We start from the raw sequence: 16,914 nt of genomic DNA, 5'->3' as shown, positions 1-16,914 counted from the left end.
ATGGGATGAAATCGGATAGGGATGAACAGGTTTAAGAGTTTTTAAGAGTTTTAAGAGTTTTTAAAAGTTTTAGCCAAATGCTTTATAAGATAGTATATATATATATATATATATTTGATCCTCACCTCTAAAAAAAACTCAAGTGGCTTGAACCAGTTGGCTTGCGTCTTTGGGGCTTGAGCTCTAGTTCGTTTAAGTATGTTCGTTCATGTTTGTTTATATCTTAACGAACGAACACGAACACAAACATTTCTTAAACGAACGAACATAATACAGCCCTTTGTGTGAGTGACTCAATCCCCCATGCAACTTATAAAAAAAAAAACTCAGGTCTAAAGTCCCAATTGATTTAATACACATTTTTGATACTTCTTCCGTTTTAAACAAAAACGTTCACAATTATAAATACATAATTATTACATTTTTAGTTAATTAAATAACTATTTTATCCCTTAATAATAGTAGTAATAAAATTTCTTATTAAGCAGGTAAACCTTTACTGGGTCACTTACCTTGCCAAATAAATATGGTAAGGACCGATGATCTTAGATATGGTAAAAATCGAGAATCTTACTCGTTAAATGAGGATGATAATTCTTACTCGGTTAGGACTTATCGAGTATCGGCAATTTGATGGTCAGGAAGGCGGGAATCTTATCTAGTAAGATAAGTGAGAGTGATAACTTTTATTCAGTTCAGATTTGACAGATGACCCCTCAGTTTTTGAAAAAAAAAATACTATTTTCGAACAAACAAAAATAAAAATATGAATATTTATTTTGAAACTAAAAATATTATTGAAATTTATTTGTTGGAACTTTAATTATGGACAAAATGGTCTACAATCTTCACCCGTTCCAAAGTCTCGGTTAACGCATTTTTACAATACATATTATGTAGGTGTGTATTAAATATGAGTGTTCATGAGTTGAGTTGAGTTGATCAAATTGAAGGTATTTAAGTAATTCAACTTAACATTTACAATTTGAAAATCTTAACCTAACCAAACTCAAACTAAACTGCAATCAATCCAAACCGTATGAGTTGGTCGGGTTGATACTTTGATACATTAAAATATCCTTCTAACCTTGAATATGTTGTTTTCTCTAGTCTACTAATAATTTTTTTTTTCATCTACAATCATTTGGTACAACTTATTCATACTTCTTAAATCTTAAGTATATCATATTCATTTAATTTTCTTAATTTGTACATATATTTGTTCACACTTATTGAACATATATACAAAGAAGTTATATAGAGATGGAGAATGAGATTGAAAATATATGTATATGAAGAGGGTATGTGATGATGTAATTGTTTAATGTACATATTAATAGAAAATCAAAAATCATATTAAATCCATAAAATAAAATGATATCGGGTCCATCGAGTTATTGAGTTGGAATAAAAATAACCCAATATCAACTCAATATCTACGGTTTAAAATTTTACAACTCGATTAAACATCGAACTATTTCAAATTAAGTTATTTCACATTAAGTCAGATTGGTTGGATTTTTAAACACCCGTGATATCAACTATCAACTATCATTTTCTTTCATCCATTTTTTTAAGGGGTTCAGACTTCAAATGATAATCATAAAAAAATGTTTAACACAAAAATTCTATACATTATTTAATTATTTAGTTATTAAAATCTCTTAACTCCAATCCCTAGATTTATTTTTAAAGTTTTTGATAAAATTTAATATATAGGGTATATTTGAAATGAAACCATGTCCATTTCTACAACCAATACAACCCAATCAATTGAAATATTTATGAAAATGATGAGAGTTCATTTATTATGATTTAAATATCTATGAAAGATGACTAGAGTTCATTAATTATGATCAATCCTTTATATTTGGAAACAATCAAAACTTTTATTAAATAACATATTTATCAAATTAAATAGACGGTTAAGATTGAGTTGTATTGGTTGTACAAATGTAAGAGTTGTATAATAACTCACCTCTCTCTCTCTGTCTCTCTCTCTCTCTATATATATATATAGGGTTGGATTCACGTGAGACCAGACTATTTTCGTGAGACCCATGAGACCACATTTTTACACTTGAAACTTCACAACAAAAATACTGTGAAAGTTTAAAAAAGTCGAACCTTCACAGCAAAAACACTGTGAAGGTTACCTTCACAGCATTTTGTTGTGAAGTTCTAAGTGTAAAAAGTTGGTCTCACGGGTCTTACGAAAACAGGTTGGTCTCACGTGATCTCAAGTCTCTCTCTCTCTCTATATATATATATATATATATGTGTGTGCGTAAAATAATAGTACTACAATAAAAAGTTAAATGTAAATTCCTATAGTTTACATAAATTAACGAAAAGTCCCTATGTAAATTATATGGACCAAATTTGCATTTAAGTCTACAATATGGCATATGATTTTATGATAGTTATTAAAGCCACAAAAGCTTTTCATAAAGCTAAAGTAAATATGTCGACTTGAAATGTAGTTTTGGAATTGCCTCCTAATTATTAGAGCCCCACTTTGAAATTAAGCCTAACTTCCAACCATTTTTAACTCCAATCCCATCTACTAATTTATGTGAATATTTCATTTTAATTTATGATTTTTAAACAAGTTTTCACCGATAAAGAAGTTTGATTAAACAAAAACATCACTATTTTTATATTCATATTAAACAGAATAATCACTGTTTTATAGGGACGGACAATGTAATAGATGCGTTTGAAGGATCGTAATGGGGAAAACCGATAAACCATGGGAACCAGGAACGTAATTTACTCTTTTTCATATGCATATTATAATACACGAAAGTGGTTCTTAAATCTCGATTAGTATACGGATAGGCATGTGTTAGGTTCTTACAATAAAATGGGTTGTTTTTGGTTGCCTAATCGTCTTTGGTGTATTAATAAAGTACTTAATAAAGATGAAGGTATAACCAACAACGCTTTTATTTTAAGAAACATTATAATACGTTTATTACATCTGATAATACATGTGAATGACTTGGTGATATGGGGCGACCTGGTTTGCGACCTAGGTCATACAAAAGGTCGCCCACGTCTTTGAATTACACGTGTGATGAAGTACAATATCACATGTGATTGATTATAGTAATATATGTATTCTTGTATTTTCATAAAATAAAGTGTTGAAGTTTGAACTTTTCTCACATAATAAAACTTAAAGTTTATGGCACGAACAACCATACGAGAAGTTAAATAACCTACCAAATTTTGTTGACCAAGTCCCAATATGCCTAAAAAATAAACTGTTTTATTAGACTTTTTACATGACAGTTTAAAAAAACCTATCATTATTTCTATAGAAACTGTTATTAATTATGTTTTTCAAAGTGTAATTAAAAAAAGCTAATATTAACGATTTACTTTTTGTGTTTTATTAGGTTCCAACCTTCTCCAATGAAACTTGCAAAGTCATCACATTTTGTCATAACAACTTATTACCCCCATTCGTTTCAAAATAAATGTTCATAATGAAAATTGCACACCATTTTAAGAATGTGCAATTATGATATTATGACACTTTTACCATTGGTAATAAAGAAAAACTTTTTGTATCTCATAATTAAGGGTAAAATGAGAAATTGAAAACTAACTTTTGAAAGTGGAAACTTATTTTGGGAAAAACTAAAATAATAACATGAACACTTGATATGGGACAGAGAGTATAACATTGTTTTGTATGATGCACATCTTTTTGTCGTATAAATTCAGGTCCCGTTTGGTTTGCAGTAATGGAATGAATTTGGAGGGATTTGAATTTCAAATATATTTCAATATCATGTTTGGTTTGTTGCATTTTCCGGTCATTTCAAATCCATTCCAATTCAAATTCTAAACAAAATCCAAATCCCTCCATGAAATTCGAAATGAAATTTGCTTTATTCACAATATCTAAAGGGAATATAATATAGACATTAACTGATGAAATTATTGTAAATTGTTAAAATGTGAATTTTTTTTATTTTTATTACAAAAATCAATAAAATGTCTTCTTTTACGTTTTTAATTCAATTATATTTTCTCATTATCGATCACTGAATCTATTAAATTAGGCTGCTTCTTCTCCTCCGCAAGCACACCTGCTTCTTTCTCTTGCTTGGCCGGTTATCTCGGTTTTATATCGATAATCTTCATTTAGATCCTAAAACATCTTCCGTTTTATTCTTGTTGAAAAAATATTCCAATCAATTAATAATGATAAGCTCTCTTTATCGTGGTAGTACCTACATTCTTATTGTTGAAAAGAAAAGGTACGATTTTCAATTCATTGAAAGAAAAGAGGTGGAAATTTTTGGAGTTGGTTCAACGATAATCATTAAATCATCTACCATTTTATAAGATTTGATTTCATCGTACGGGTTGCGTTGTCAATCATTAATGAGCGTTAACTCAGTTAGCAAGTAAGAGTTAGGCCATGGGTTGTTCATAATAAAACACTAGTTCGAGTCTCTTTAAAGTTATTAAGAGACTTTTTTAATTGCTATTTTCAAAATCCCATAAAATCAGTGGAATTGTATACAAGCTGACCCACATATCACAGTTAAAAAAGACATCTTCATATTACTAGAAGGATACTCGCACAATACAGCAAGATATATTTTCATTTTAATGTTTCGTTTTATTTTTTTTGTCTCTGTTGATATAATACGATTTATGTGGTTTTGCGAAATATAATATTTTTATGATTTAGTGAATAAATTTCTTTTTGGTTTAACAATAAAATTTTATAAAGATAATGATAATGTTATAACTCAATGATTATTCTAATTATATTTTAGATTTTTTATATTTAAAATGAGATATTTATCCTGCATTTGATTATGTTTATCTAAAGTTAGTTATACGAATTAAAAATGAAACTTTAATAAGTTATGTATCAACTTGAACAGAGCAAGTTTGGTCCGTGAAATATCTCATCAATAGGGTGGTGAAAAATATAAATTGAGAGAGGGCCCATTGCAATCAAGTTAACCTGTTAAAGATTAATGGACTTCAAGAAAAATTTGGTCCACTCATAGCTAAGGGTATTCAAAAACCCGACCAACCCGATCCACCCAACCTCACACGAAATAACTCAATCTGAAGTAACCAGATTTCTAATCGAGTTGTAAAATTGTCAAACCGTAGGTATTTGGTTGATATTGGATTACTATTATTTGAACTCAACCCAACCCGATGAACCAGATATCCTTTTATTTCTTGGATTTAATATGATTGATGAATTTCTATTAATATATACATTAGACAATTACACTATCATGTATGCTTTTCATATACACATATTTTCAATCTATTCATATTTCTATATAACTCATTCAGTAACTGTGAACATATATATGTAAATTGAGAAAATTAACTGAATGTGATATACGTAAGAAATATGAATAAGTTGTATCAAATAGTTGATGATGAAAAAAAAATTATGAGTAGAGAAATAACATATTCAAGGTTAGAAGAATATTTTAATATACCAAAGTATCAACCTGACCAACCCGACTAACCCGACCAACCCATACGGGTTGGGTTGGGTTGGGTTAAGATTTTTCCAAACCGCAAGCATTGGGTTGAGTTGTTCAAATGTCCTCAACCCGATTAATTAAGTGGTACTGTAGTATTGCTGAATCATTCAGACGAATAAAAACATACAAAACCTTTCGTGAAACTTTTATATGCAACCATTTAAATCAAGAATCAACAAAAAGTCACAGTCGACTTAAATTGCTTCTCATACTAATAAAATAAAAAGAGTTAGAAAGGAGAAATCGTTAAAAAGAACAAAGATAGGATAATTCTTTCATAAGAGGTCATACACCAAATGCTTACTGGATGTCACTTATCTTATCAGGTGAGAAAGATAAGAACCGAGAATCTTATTCAGTAAAAGATGTAGCAAGGATAAAAAATATTACCTGGGAAGTATGGAAAATACTCTTATCCTGTAAGCTCTTAAATCGGTAACGCTTCACAACAATCTATATTGATAGCCGAGAATGTTACCTGATTAAATAAATGAGAGCGATTATTATTTCTAGTAAGCACCTACCTCAATCAACATATGGTAAGCGGTCTCTAAATATTTAAAGGCAATAAATAAATTAAAAGTAATAAAAAAATAAATAAAAAAATTTGAAATAGAAAAATATTATAATTTTATTTTTGAAGGAAAAAATTATGTATATTTGAATTTATTAGAAGAGGGAAAAAGGACGAGAGACAGCGAGAGATGATTGGATGGAGATGTTTTTACCCTTCCTCACTTTACTTGTAGGACCACCATCCACTTTTTTTTCAAATTAAAACTTATATTTAATATTTAATATTTCAAGAATAAATAACGAAAATGGATTTTATATGATTCAAAAATAAAAATGTTCTTAGTAAAATAATATATTTAATTGCGTAAGAAAATAGCATCTGATTGGTTTCATTCATAGCTTTTAAATGCTTTCATAAGCTTGTTTTTTATGGTTAAAGATTTAAGGATTGTTTGGTTGGTTTTACGGTAAGTTATCTTTAAATATTATTATCACTAATTTGGTAGTGTTTTCTTATAAAGGAAAAAATATATATTTTAATTGGGAATGACATGTTTGGAAAGAATCTGTCTTTCTGTGTAAAGTTTACTACAAAATGTTACTGAATAAACCATTTTTTATATTATTAAACCACTACCAAACAGTAATATATAGTTGACTGAATAAGTTGTGAATCTAATTAAACTCATTAGGTTGCTAATAGACATAACATTACTTTCTATCTTAAAACAAATGTCTACACGATAAAAAATAAATGTAGTTTTAAGAAATATGTAGTCATTGTAGTTTTTTAATTAATTAAATGCTAATTTGATTCTTAACAATAAGAGAAAATTGTTCTCCACCTGTTTGTTAAGGATCAAATTAGAAAGTAAACGATTATTTTTGAAATTAAACATTTATTTTAGAACAAACTATTATAAAAATATAAACATTTACTTTAAAACGAAAAAAGTATTTTAATTATTAATTTGTAACTTTTATCAATGCTTTTTATTTATCGTCATTGATTTCTAGGTTATATGTGTGTTTTTTCATAAAGTGAAGCAAAATGTGTTGAGGGTTTCGTCATCAAGATATGAAACTATGATTTATGTTAGGCCCGAAATATGAATCATTTATCAAGGTAAGGATTTACCAAGTAACATTACTTTATTGGATGAATATAGCAAAAATCAAAAATATTATCCGGTAAAAGTGATGACAAGCACCAAGTCTTATCCAGTAAGTGATGATGACTTTTACCACAGTTAGCATTTACCGGGTAAATCGTTGCATATGATATCGTTTTAGTGGACTAAAATCTTACCTAATAAGTAGACGATAGTGTTGAATTTTATGGATAAACGCTTATCAGACAAGTGTTTGGTAAAGGGGACTTAATTTACAGCTTTCAATGATGTTTGAAATTATCAACTACTTTTTCATTTTTCAACTCGCATTTTTATTATTATTATTATTATTGTTGTTGTTGTTGTTGTTTTATTATTGTTATTTTTGCATTGCAATTGCATCATTGTTGTCGACTCATCATTTGCTCTCGAGGGTCTAGTTGATTTTTGGATCATTTCGGGTGTCAAGGATGCAAGTTTCAATAGAAAAAACAAGATGTGAATTAATGTGTGGGTAAGATCCCAAATCAGTACATTTTATCTGAGGTACGTGTAAATTGACTGGTACAGTTATGGTTAAAAAAAAAAAAACATGACAGCTAATGGTAAAAGAATGAGTTCCAATGATATATGGTAGAAGTAGAACCAAATGTTGTGGGATGTGTGCATGAGTCAAAACAGTGGTTTATGCAAAGCGTATAGAAACATTTTTATGGTAGAAGTAGAACCAATTGTTAGGGGTTGTTTACTAAAAAATTACTCCATAAGTGCTAACTAGAAAAATTCAACATCATTATTTACTTACCAGATAAGATTTTAGTCCACCAAAACGGTGCCGTATGCATAATTTACACGATAAGCTGTTACCGTGGTAAGAGTTGTCGACATCACTTACCGGTTAAGACTCTTGTTCTTTGTCTCAATCTTACCGAGTAAGATTTTTTGTTCTTGTCATATTCGTCCAGTAAGGTAACGTGACTTGATAAGCATTTACCCAGATAAGCGTTTGGTAAACAGCCACTTGGTTTAATTAAAAGTTTTAATGTAATTAAAGTATTTTAGATTAAAAATGTGGTGTTGTAAATTATTAAATTATAAAAACTATAATATTTATTGAGCATCAAGAAGAGAGGATAAGAGATTCACAGATTTGATTAGTTTCCCAAATAGAATTATTAGGTCAAATATCTTACTCCCTTTTTAAATTAGAATTTGTCGGAATTTTCTTATTTATTATAAGATATTCACCTTTTTTATGGTCATTAATTAAATTAGTTAGGATTAGTCTTCACTTAGCACAATTAGGGTTTTTATTTGTTTTCACCTCTATATATGAATAAAAAATCTCCAGTTTTCATATTTCATATCCACCAATCATGTGCTTACAAACTTAACAATTTAATTTTTGATAGTAAGGAACTAAGACCATTCAAGTTAACCTCCTTTTTTATTTATTTTTATCCCACAAATAGAATAAGATCGTTTCAGGGGGAGCAACCCGTCCTTACAGCCTTTGATCATTAGATTATTTAAAACTTCAGAAGATGGTCAAGGTAGCGGATCTTACCCCCTTGTCCAGGCTGATACCATCCTATCTTTTAATAAAAAATAATGATAAAAATAAATAAATATATATTAATTAAAATTGCAAATGCACGTTTAAATGATTAATGAGATTTTTATTCAGAGTATAGTAAACAGACGCAAGTGCAATAATTCATTTAGTTCGTGACTTCATTTATATTGATCATCTTTTCATAAGAGTCCTATATTTGGTCCCCAAATGACCTCCAATATTAATATTTTAAGAGTAAACTACAAATTTGGTCATTATCGTTTGTGGAAAGTTACACTTTTCTCCCCTATAGTTTAAAAATTACAAAATGACCGTAAATACACCAATAAAGTACACTAGTACTGTTACCATCATGATGTCTACTGTCTAGTCAGTCATTCGTATTCATATATATCATAATTTTGTTACGTTATCTCAGTCTCAATACGTACTAGACCCCCCATCTTCTTTGCTTTGTTTCGCTTGCCTCACTAGATACGATGTAATACTCTTTACGTCATCTCCTTATATGTATGAATAATTGTATATCTATCACTTTCTATTTCTAATACCCCTTTCACACAGACGCATCTCTTTTCTTAATCCCATTTTAGAAAGCAAAACCAATTTACACAAGGCCCCTACTCTCCTTACTTTTCAGACATAGCACTGCCCTCTCTCTCTCTCTCTCTCTCTCTCTCTCTMTATATATATATATATATATATATACCCCATCCTTCCTATATCCAACATTATATCAATCTCAATATGACCACAGTATTTTCTAACTACCTTCTTTTCACTCTTTTCCTAACTGCATTTCTCACACTTGCCCCTGTGGCCAACGCCAAACCGGCTATGTTCTTGCAGGATTTTCGGATAACATGGTCTGATTCCCACATCAAGCAACTTGATGGTGGAAGGGCCATCCAGCTTCTACTTGACCAATACTCCGGTATGTCAGTTGCTACATGAAACCCGTGATACCAAACTTAACATATTTTTAATGACATTATTATTATGTGATTTAGGTTGTGGGTTTGCTTCAAAAACCAAATACTTGTTTGGACGTGTGAGCATGAAGATTAAGCTCATTCCTGGAGACTCTGCTGGCACTGTCACTGCCTTTTACGTGAGATCCTTAATACTTGTATCAAAAAACTTGCTACATGACCCCCCCCCCTCCCCTTTTCTCTATTCTGAAAAAAGGAAGATGGTTTTCATGACAGATGAACTCAGATACTGATCAAATTCGTGATGAACTTGATTTCGAGTTCTTGGGGAACCGAACTGGGCAGCCATACTCGGTTCAAACCAATGTTTATGCTCATGGGAAGGGTGATAGAGAACAAAGGATCAACCTTTGGTTCGACCCTGCCGCTGACTTCCATACTTATTCCATTCTATGGAACCATCAACATGTGGTGTAAGTTGCATAATAATCAAATAATCTGATCAAGCTGTACGTTATAACTAAATTATGTATTCCTATTGTGTGTATGGATAGGTTTTATGTGGATGAAGTGCCTATCAGAGTATACAAGAATAATGAAGCCAAAGGAATCCCATTCCCAAAAACGCAGCCAATGGGAGTGTACTCAACATTATGGGAAGCAGACGATTGGGCAACAAGGGGTGGGCTTGAAAAAATAGATTGGAACAAAGCACCCTTTTATGCATATTATAAGGACTTTGACATTGAAGGCTGCACTATCCCAGGTCCCACTACTTGCACCTCTAACCCATCCAATTGGTGGGAAGGTGCTACCTATCAACACCTGGACCCTGTTGCCGCCCGCCGTTACCGGTGGGTCCGCTTGAACCATATGGTTTATGATTATTGCACAGACAAACACCGGTTCCCCATCACCCCACCGGAATGTATGGCCGGAATCTAGATCCCATTTTCAGGATAGAAATTGAATTGTTGGTGAGGAAGGGGGTGTAAGGAAAGTGGGTTGTTCATGTTTTTTTCTTAACTGCAATGACAGTAATTGCGGCACTGTGAAGGAGACAAATCATGTCTGGGCTATAATTGTGAAAGGAAATAAGATATGCGTACTATATACCTCTTTTTATGTGAATAAATTTTTTTACTTTTCCCCATTCCTCTTAGCTTTATGCATGCTTTAGTTCCTTGAACTAAAAAATCTTGAAAAGTTCCAAGCTAAATACAATTTCCACAACAATAAATACTGAATAGTTGATGTGGACCCATTTAATGTGAATCCTACTTGTCGTATGAAGAAACGTTTCATTAACATTATATATTGTCTAGATACCTCAAGTATTACTGTCTTACAACCACTAAAGAACGACTCTCGTTTCTTGTTTCTACAGTCATAATGCCCCTACACTGTTTCTACATTGGTGCAAATCATAAAGTAGCATGTTTTTTGGAAAATAATTAAATCAGAACAAGGCTTAGATTGAGCCAATAGGTTGCTTACCTTGAGATCATGGATAAGAAACTTAGCGGAAAATGATCTACATTCGTGGGCCAATTTTGACTGCCACTGGCTCTGAGCAATATGGACAACTCCCAAAGAGAACATCGAATGACCTGCATTATAAACATGCACAAGACTTGGTCATGAAGCTGTTTCATGTTACTGAGTGGGGCGCCAAATGGGAACGGATAAACTTAGATGCTATATGCAATTTGCGGTTACATACTGCCTTGTTGTCGTGATGGAACGTAACCAATCCCTAAGGCAAACACTGTGAAAAGCCTTGCTGCAGGTGCTATTTTCACACGTATAATCAGTTTTGCCTCCACTCTCAGCTCCAAGTTCGTCATCTATATAACCAACACCAAGTTGGTTGACAAAAGTTCATGCAAGCATTGAGAGTTGTAGATAACTGCATTTACCTATTGGGAGGAATTTTGAATAACATATTCCACATTCAATTTGCTGGTCATTTTTCTCAACGCCTGGAGGTCCTGGAAGGTGAACCTCTAACAAATTTGCTAGATTCTCGGTAAATAGTTTGTCTTTCATCCTAAAATAACATACATAATAGATATATAAGAATCAGATTTTAGAAGTTGTCCAAAGATAAAGGAGTTTAAAAAATAAAAATATTTAAAAACCACACGATATGATTAATCAAAATTCAAACAGCTTTGAAATCGATCCAGAATACTTTCAATTAGCCTAACAAAGATGCCAGAAAACGACATCATTGTGAAACATCGCACCGGCCAATACAAAAGGGGTGCAACAAAAGGACATTGAAAGAAAACAGTTGGAGGGGTGCAAAACATATCAAGGCTATAGGCTCTGTTATACCAATAAAGCACTGACATGTCAACTTCATTTACAAGGATACCCTCCTATCACCAAGGAGGTGATTGGCGAACCCCTTCCCAGATCATTTAAGAACCCAGACAAAAAATTAAATCACCGTATGTGGTCCCACCAACCAACACGTTAGCTTCGACACAACCCTCCCCAAAATCTTAAGACACCATCTAACGGAGAGCTTTTTGAAGAGAAACATGGAGCTCTCTATGTTTCTACTAGTCTTCGCCAGTGGTATTTCAGAGCAAGTCTAAAACAATGAAAGAGAAAGCAAGATGCAGAACTTTCTGTTATCGTCAAAAAGAGAACTTATGGTCTTTATATACAAGCAAGAGCAGAGGCATGGTGGTAACCACACTACATAATAAAGTAATGGAAACACAATTGGCCAACTAACTGAATTTTTTTAACATAACCAGTCAGAGTTTCACTACACTGTAGCTACTGGAACTGAACCATCAAACAATTGTCTTACAGCCTTTCGGTGTCAACATTCGCTTAAGCCAGTTTGAAATGTGTGTACCTGGTGCTGAAATGGTGATGGTACATCATATTTATCCACACTTCCCCTCAAACAGGATGTAGCTTTGTATCATCAGCTATCCCTGAGTTCCATCGGGTCATTTGATTAACTCAAAGAACTCTTCCTTGATTTTATGCCTACTATACGATGCCTTTCTCTTCCCATAATGTTCTTTCAAACTTTGTTTTGTGGTAGTGCTACACATGGTCTAGGACACCAGGACCACCCCAGTCACATACCCACAAAAGTGGCCGAGCAAATGTTAAGAATGACCAAATCTCCACACTTAATATATGGCTACTGTACTGATAAGCCATATTCCTCAAAACCGTTCAAAGATTAAGGGAGCAAAGCTTGGACTCCAATGTAGCAAATATTCATGCAGGTCTTCAGCTGACTTAGATTCCACTCCTAACTATAATCTAACTACTGGAGGTCTTTGATGGGCATTCCTGATAGTTTGAGGGGAGACAAATAGTGAAAAGCTTAGGCTATAATCCATCTTCAGGCCTCCTTTCCTGGTCATGATGAGAGGCATGGACTTATAACTGTTTCTCTAAACATAGCTATGTCTCATACTTCACAATCCCTACTAGGCTGCAGCAAGATAAACCTGGATGGAAAAAGGATCCTCTTATTTATCATTTTTTCTTCTATACATACAAGTCATGGTGTAGTTGGTTGAAGTAGCATGTCCATCTATAAATGATACGGGGTTCTAACATCAAATTGCAGCATTGAGAATATTAACAATTAACAGAACAAGCTCTCTTAGACATAAAAGCCACTTGGTTACACATGCTGAACCAAAAACAAGCTCCTGAATCATAATTGTTCAAGTACTTGGATTCACAGTTTATTCTCGATAAAAACAGTGTTTTGTTGGTTAAATAGGTGCATATCATGTGCTATTTCCATCTTACTTTAGTATGGAATAAGTTCAATCATTGTGGAATGGAAGCTGATGTTGGAAGACAGATCCATGCTAAATAAAGATTTGTGCAGACCATTCAAAACATGTCGGGTTTGAAGCCTGACACATAAAGATGTAGAATGGTGTTTTGGTATTAAAAAGGGCATAACACTTGAGAATATATCTCTAATACCCTGCAAGGACCCAGCATGTTAAAAGTATTTCAATCACTTCATAAATTTAAGAAGTCATGATTAGGATTAAAATTAGAAACATGAAATGAATAGTATCCACATACGAGTGTCAAACGCATACCATCTCTTGCAATTCCTCCGCCATTTATCCCGAAGCAATATTACTTTTTCATCCGAACCCATAAAATGACACCTACCACAACATAGAACATGTTACTGTCAACAGAAGTTACCAGCAGCAACCACAACAATCAGGATGCTCATAGAATTCAATCCTACTCTGGTAAAGATCTTGGATTACTTGCATGTATCAATAAAATCACAGAACAATCATTTCCTGGAAAAGAAGAGGCAAAGAGAAAAATTACTTCTCAAACTAAGAGCGGACGACGGGTGGAAATTAACAGAGCAATTACACAGGTATGGTTCAGCTTGGATAGGCTACAGCTATTCTGCTAGCATCTCAAACATGGTTCTGCGTATCCGGGCCTACACACTTTTGCCAGTGAAGCTCATGGATAATAGTACTTGGTTTATTTTTCTTCTTCCCTTTCAGACTTTCGCCAACTTCATACAATCAGAAAAGTCTACAAGATATTACAAGTTAGCTGAGAAAATCACAGCTTATCTGTCGTATCCCTGCCTCAAATAGCCTAAATGAGCCATAGAGGGATGGATTTGCTTAGTCCTCTGAAATAATATTAGGTGAAAAAGCTCATGCTTTTCCCTTCTAAACACAGTCCCGAAGTTGAAACAAACTGAATAATATGCTTGTCAACAGATCACTTGTTTGACACCCCAGGTAAGGAAGGACGCGGAAAGAAACTACATAAGTTCATTGCATATGTCATTAAAAACAAGTTACCAATATTAATATGGCGGAATGGAGTGGCACGATGCAACTGTGCTGAATCAGAAACCCAGAGAGATTGGTCAATATCTTCCAATGTGGACCAAAATTGTTGAAGCTTCTCCAGATGCTGAACACATCAACCAGGAGATCACACCTTTTACTAAAAAAAATCCAATATACAAAAGTGCAATACAGTCGAACTGTTTGTCCTCTGTACCTGTCTAAATTGCTTCACAACATCCATAAGTCTTGAATTCGTTGACCATTCCAAATTGAATATGTAAGGTACATCCTGATGAAGGGGTTTAGTTATTAATCCTGGAACAGGAATTGTTTTAGAGACAAAAGAGGCAATAGATAACTAACAGCTGAAACTGATGGTGGGCAGTTTGGATAAGATTTATTCAACAAAACCTCTAACACATGAACTCTTTCCTTCTTGTCACTGGCAGTCAGAAAAAAAAAATCTTGAGTATAATTGAGGGTAGAAACAAGATGTAGACCTTGAATCATGTCAAGATGGACCTGAATTGCAATGCAAGGAAATATCAAAAAACAGAGAAGCTAAACAGTAGTGCAAAATTGAATCATTTGCCTAAACTTCATGCTGTCTATATGAAGGCTAGAGGATCATACATAACACGAAATGTAACAAATGATAGATCTTCGGCCAACTTCACCAAATGTTCCCATCCAATTTCTTCAATCTAGGATAAGAATGGATAGAATCCAATATAAGAGTTTTGCTTCTACATGATGGTAACATATACAACAATTTAACTGTAATAAATCCTCTTGATGAAAAACTTGATCTTACACAACAAAAAGGAAAGAAAAGGCAATATCAACTCACCTCAGAGTAAACCGTACGGGAGAAAGATGATGACAGGGCCAACTTTGGACATTCAGTGCTTTTCTGGTTGACCAAACAGTGAGCACATTAAGTGAAAACAGTGAGAAATTGAAGGAAATAGCCATTTTCAGAGACCAAAATCATCTCTCAGACATTTCTTACCAGAGATTTCCAAAATGTCACTACCTCCGCCTCCACAAGTGGCACCTTCATGACTTGCGGTGGTTGCGGAGGAGTTAAAAGACAAAAAAGATATCACTTTTTACTCAGGTCTGCAAATGGCACCTCCGCAAGCGAGTGAAAAGTAAATGTTTCTTTTTGTCTTTTTAGCTCCTCTGTATGTGCCACTTTGAAAATTCCAGAGAGAAATGGCTAAGAGATTATTTAATCACCCCGAAAACAGTGGAGACAACTGAAAGCAAGAAAAACCAGGTAGAAGTAGTTTTGTATTCTTACCTCGCTGATATTCATACCGGCATAAACAATGAGATGGAAACTTGAACAGATTCTGCAAAACAAACAAAATTTGATGTAAAATAATAGACATGAAGCGCGCAGATTAGGAATTTTGTTGATAAAATTGTAGGAATTACAGAGATAAGTGCATTGAATAGTAAGATTAGAAGGTAAGCGAACACTCAGCACACGATGACTAATTTGGAATCCATTGAGAAAGGCGAACTTCATATCAAACAGGTGGTGTGCATTCACCTCGATTCACCAGGAATTTGGAAGGGCTGGGTGACGTCGTCTACCGGCGGGAGTGGGAAGGGTTCGTTCCAGCCCAACAACTACCACTTCTTTCGCACGCCCAACTCCACCGAAAAACCGAGGGATGGCAAAAAGACCCGTATCAACCCAATTTGACAGGGGAATTTCCTGTTTGATGAATCTCTGAATTTTCTAAAGTTTTGATAAAATTCTTAAAAATTATCTTTTATACATAAAATATTGTATGTTACTTATCTATACTATATGATAATGTGTTTGATTAACTCTTAAAAGTTAAAACTCATTTTTATAAATAAAATGTTGTTTATTAATACATACTATAAGCGTACTCGCACAATACAGCAAGCGAGATACATCGTGATTTTAATATTTCATGTTATTTTTCATCTCAGTCGATGTTATAATATGGTTTTATGTGATTTTGAGAAAGCGATGACGTTTTTATTTTTGAACAAAATATATGTTTGAAGATATCATAAAAATTTGACAAAAATATATGTTTGAAGATATCATAAAAATTTGAAATTCCTCATTTTTTTGTATAATTTTTTAATTCAACTTTTTTATAATTTAATTTATGTACAATAACGAAGTAATTTATATTTGGTTATAATAATATAATTTTTTTATAAAGATAATAATTATTTATTTTGTTCGAACTCGATAATTATTCTAATTATATTTTAGATTTTTTATATTTTAAAATTAGATGTTCATCCCCTATTTGATTATGTTTATCCGCAGTTATTTATACGAATTCAAACATCGAGCTTTAATAAGTTGTACTTATGCATAATTACTTGTAATCTTGAATT

At 32.7% G+C, this 16,914-nt stretch overlaps 2 protein-coding genes across 4 annotated transcripts; one reads left to right on the top strand and one right to left on the bottom strand.

The window, feature by feature from the left end:
• Nucleotides 1-5,957: 5,957 nt before the first annotated feature.
• On the bottom strand, nucleotides 5,958-16,201 carry LOC112510759 (E3 ubiquitin-protein ligase FANCL). Of its 3 annotated transcripts, XM_025116102.1 has the most exons (13): nucleotides 15,961-16,069; nucleotides 15,824-15,875; nucleotides 15,368-15,430; nucleotides 15,151-15,221; nucleotides 14,881-14,959; nucleotides 14,732-14,806; nucleotides 14,527-14,641; nucleotides 13,941-13,998; nucleotides 13,783-13,854; nucleotides 11,599-11,729; nucleotides 11,403-11,526; nucleotides 11,177-11,289; nucleotides 5,958-6,021 (listed from the first exon to the last, which is right to left on the bottom strand). In XM_025116102.1, exons 1-12 carry the CDS (start codon nucleotides 15,972-15,974, stop codon nucleotides 11,214-11,216), a joined length of 930 nt encoding a protein of 309 aa, XP_024971870.1. In that variant the 5' UTR covers nucleotides 15,975-16,069; the 3' UTR covers nucleotides 5,958-6,021; nucleotides 11,177-11,213. The 3 variants fall into 3 exon arrangements, with proteins under 3 accessions (XP_024971870.1, XP_024971878.1, XP_024971860.1); XM_025116110.1 differs by lacking the exons at nucleotides 5,958-6,021; nucleotides 15,961-16,069 and adding an exon at nucleotides 16,079-16,201 and having other exon boundaries at nucleotides 10,969-11,289; XM_025116092.1 differs by lacking the exon at nucleotides 5,958-6,021 and having other exon boundaries at nucleotides 10,969-11,289.
• Nucleotides 9,495-10,795, top strand: LOC112516096 (probable xyloglucan endotransglucosylase/hydrolase protein 6). Its single transcript, XM_025123138.1, has 4 exons — nucleotides 9,495-9,681; nucleotides 9,758-9,858; nucleotides 9,956-10,152; nucleotides 10,234-10,795. The coding sequence occupies exons 1-4, from the start codon at nucleotides 9,495-9,497 to the stop codon at nucleotides 10,622-10,624; spliced, it is 876 nt and encodes a 291-aa protein (XP_024978906.1). The 3' UTR covers nucleotides 10,625-10,795.
• Nucleotides 16,202-16,914: the final 713 nt, after the last annotated feature.

The sequence above is a fragment of the Cynara cardunculus genome (genome assembly GCF_001531365.2).
Source record: "Cynara cardunculus var. scolymus isolate 2C chromosome LG 1, CcrdV1, whole genome shotgun sequence".
In the NCBI taxonomy this organism is placed as follows: Eukaryota; Viridiplantae; Streptophyta; class Magnoliopsida; order Asterales; family Asteraceae; genus Cynara; species Cynara cardunculus.
Note: the sequence above shows the minus strand (reverse complement) of the source record. Positions and strands in the feature narration are given on the sequence as shown.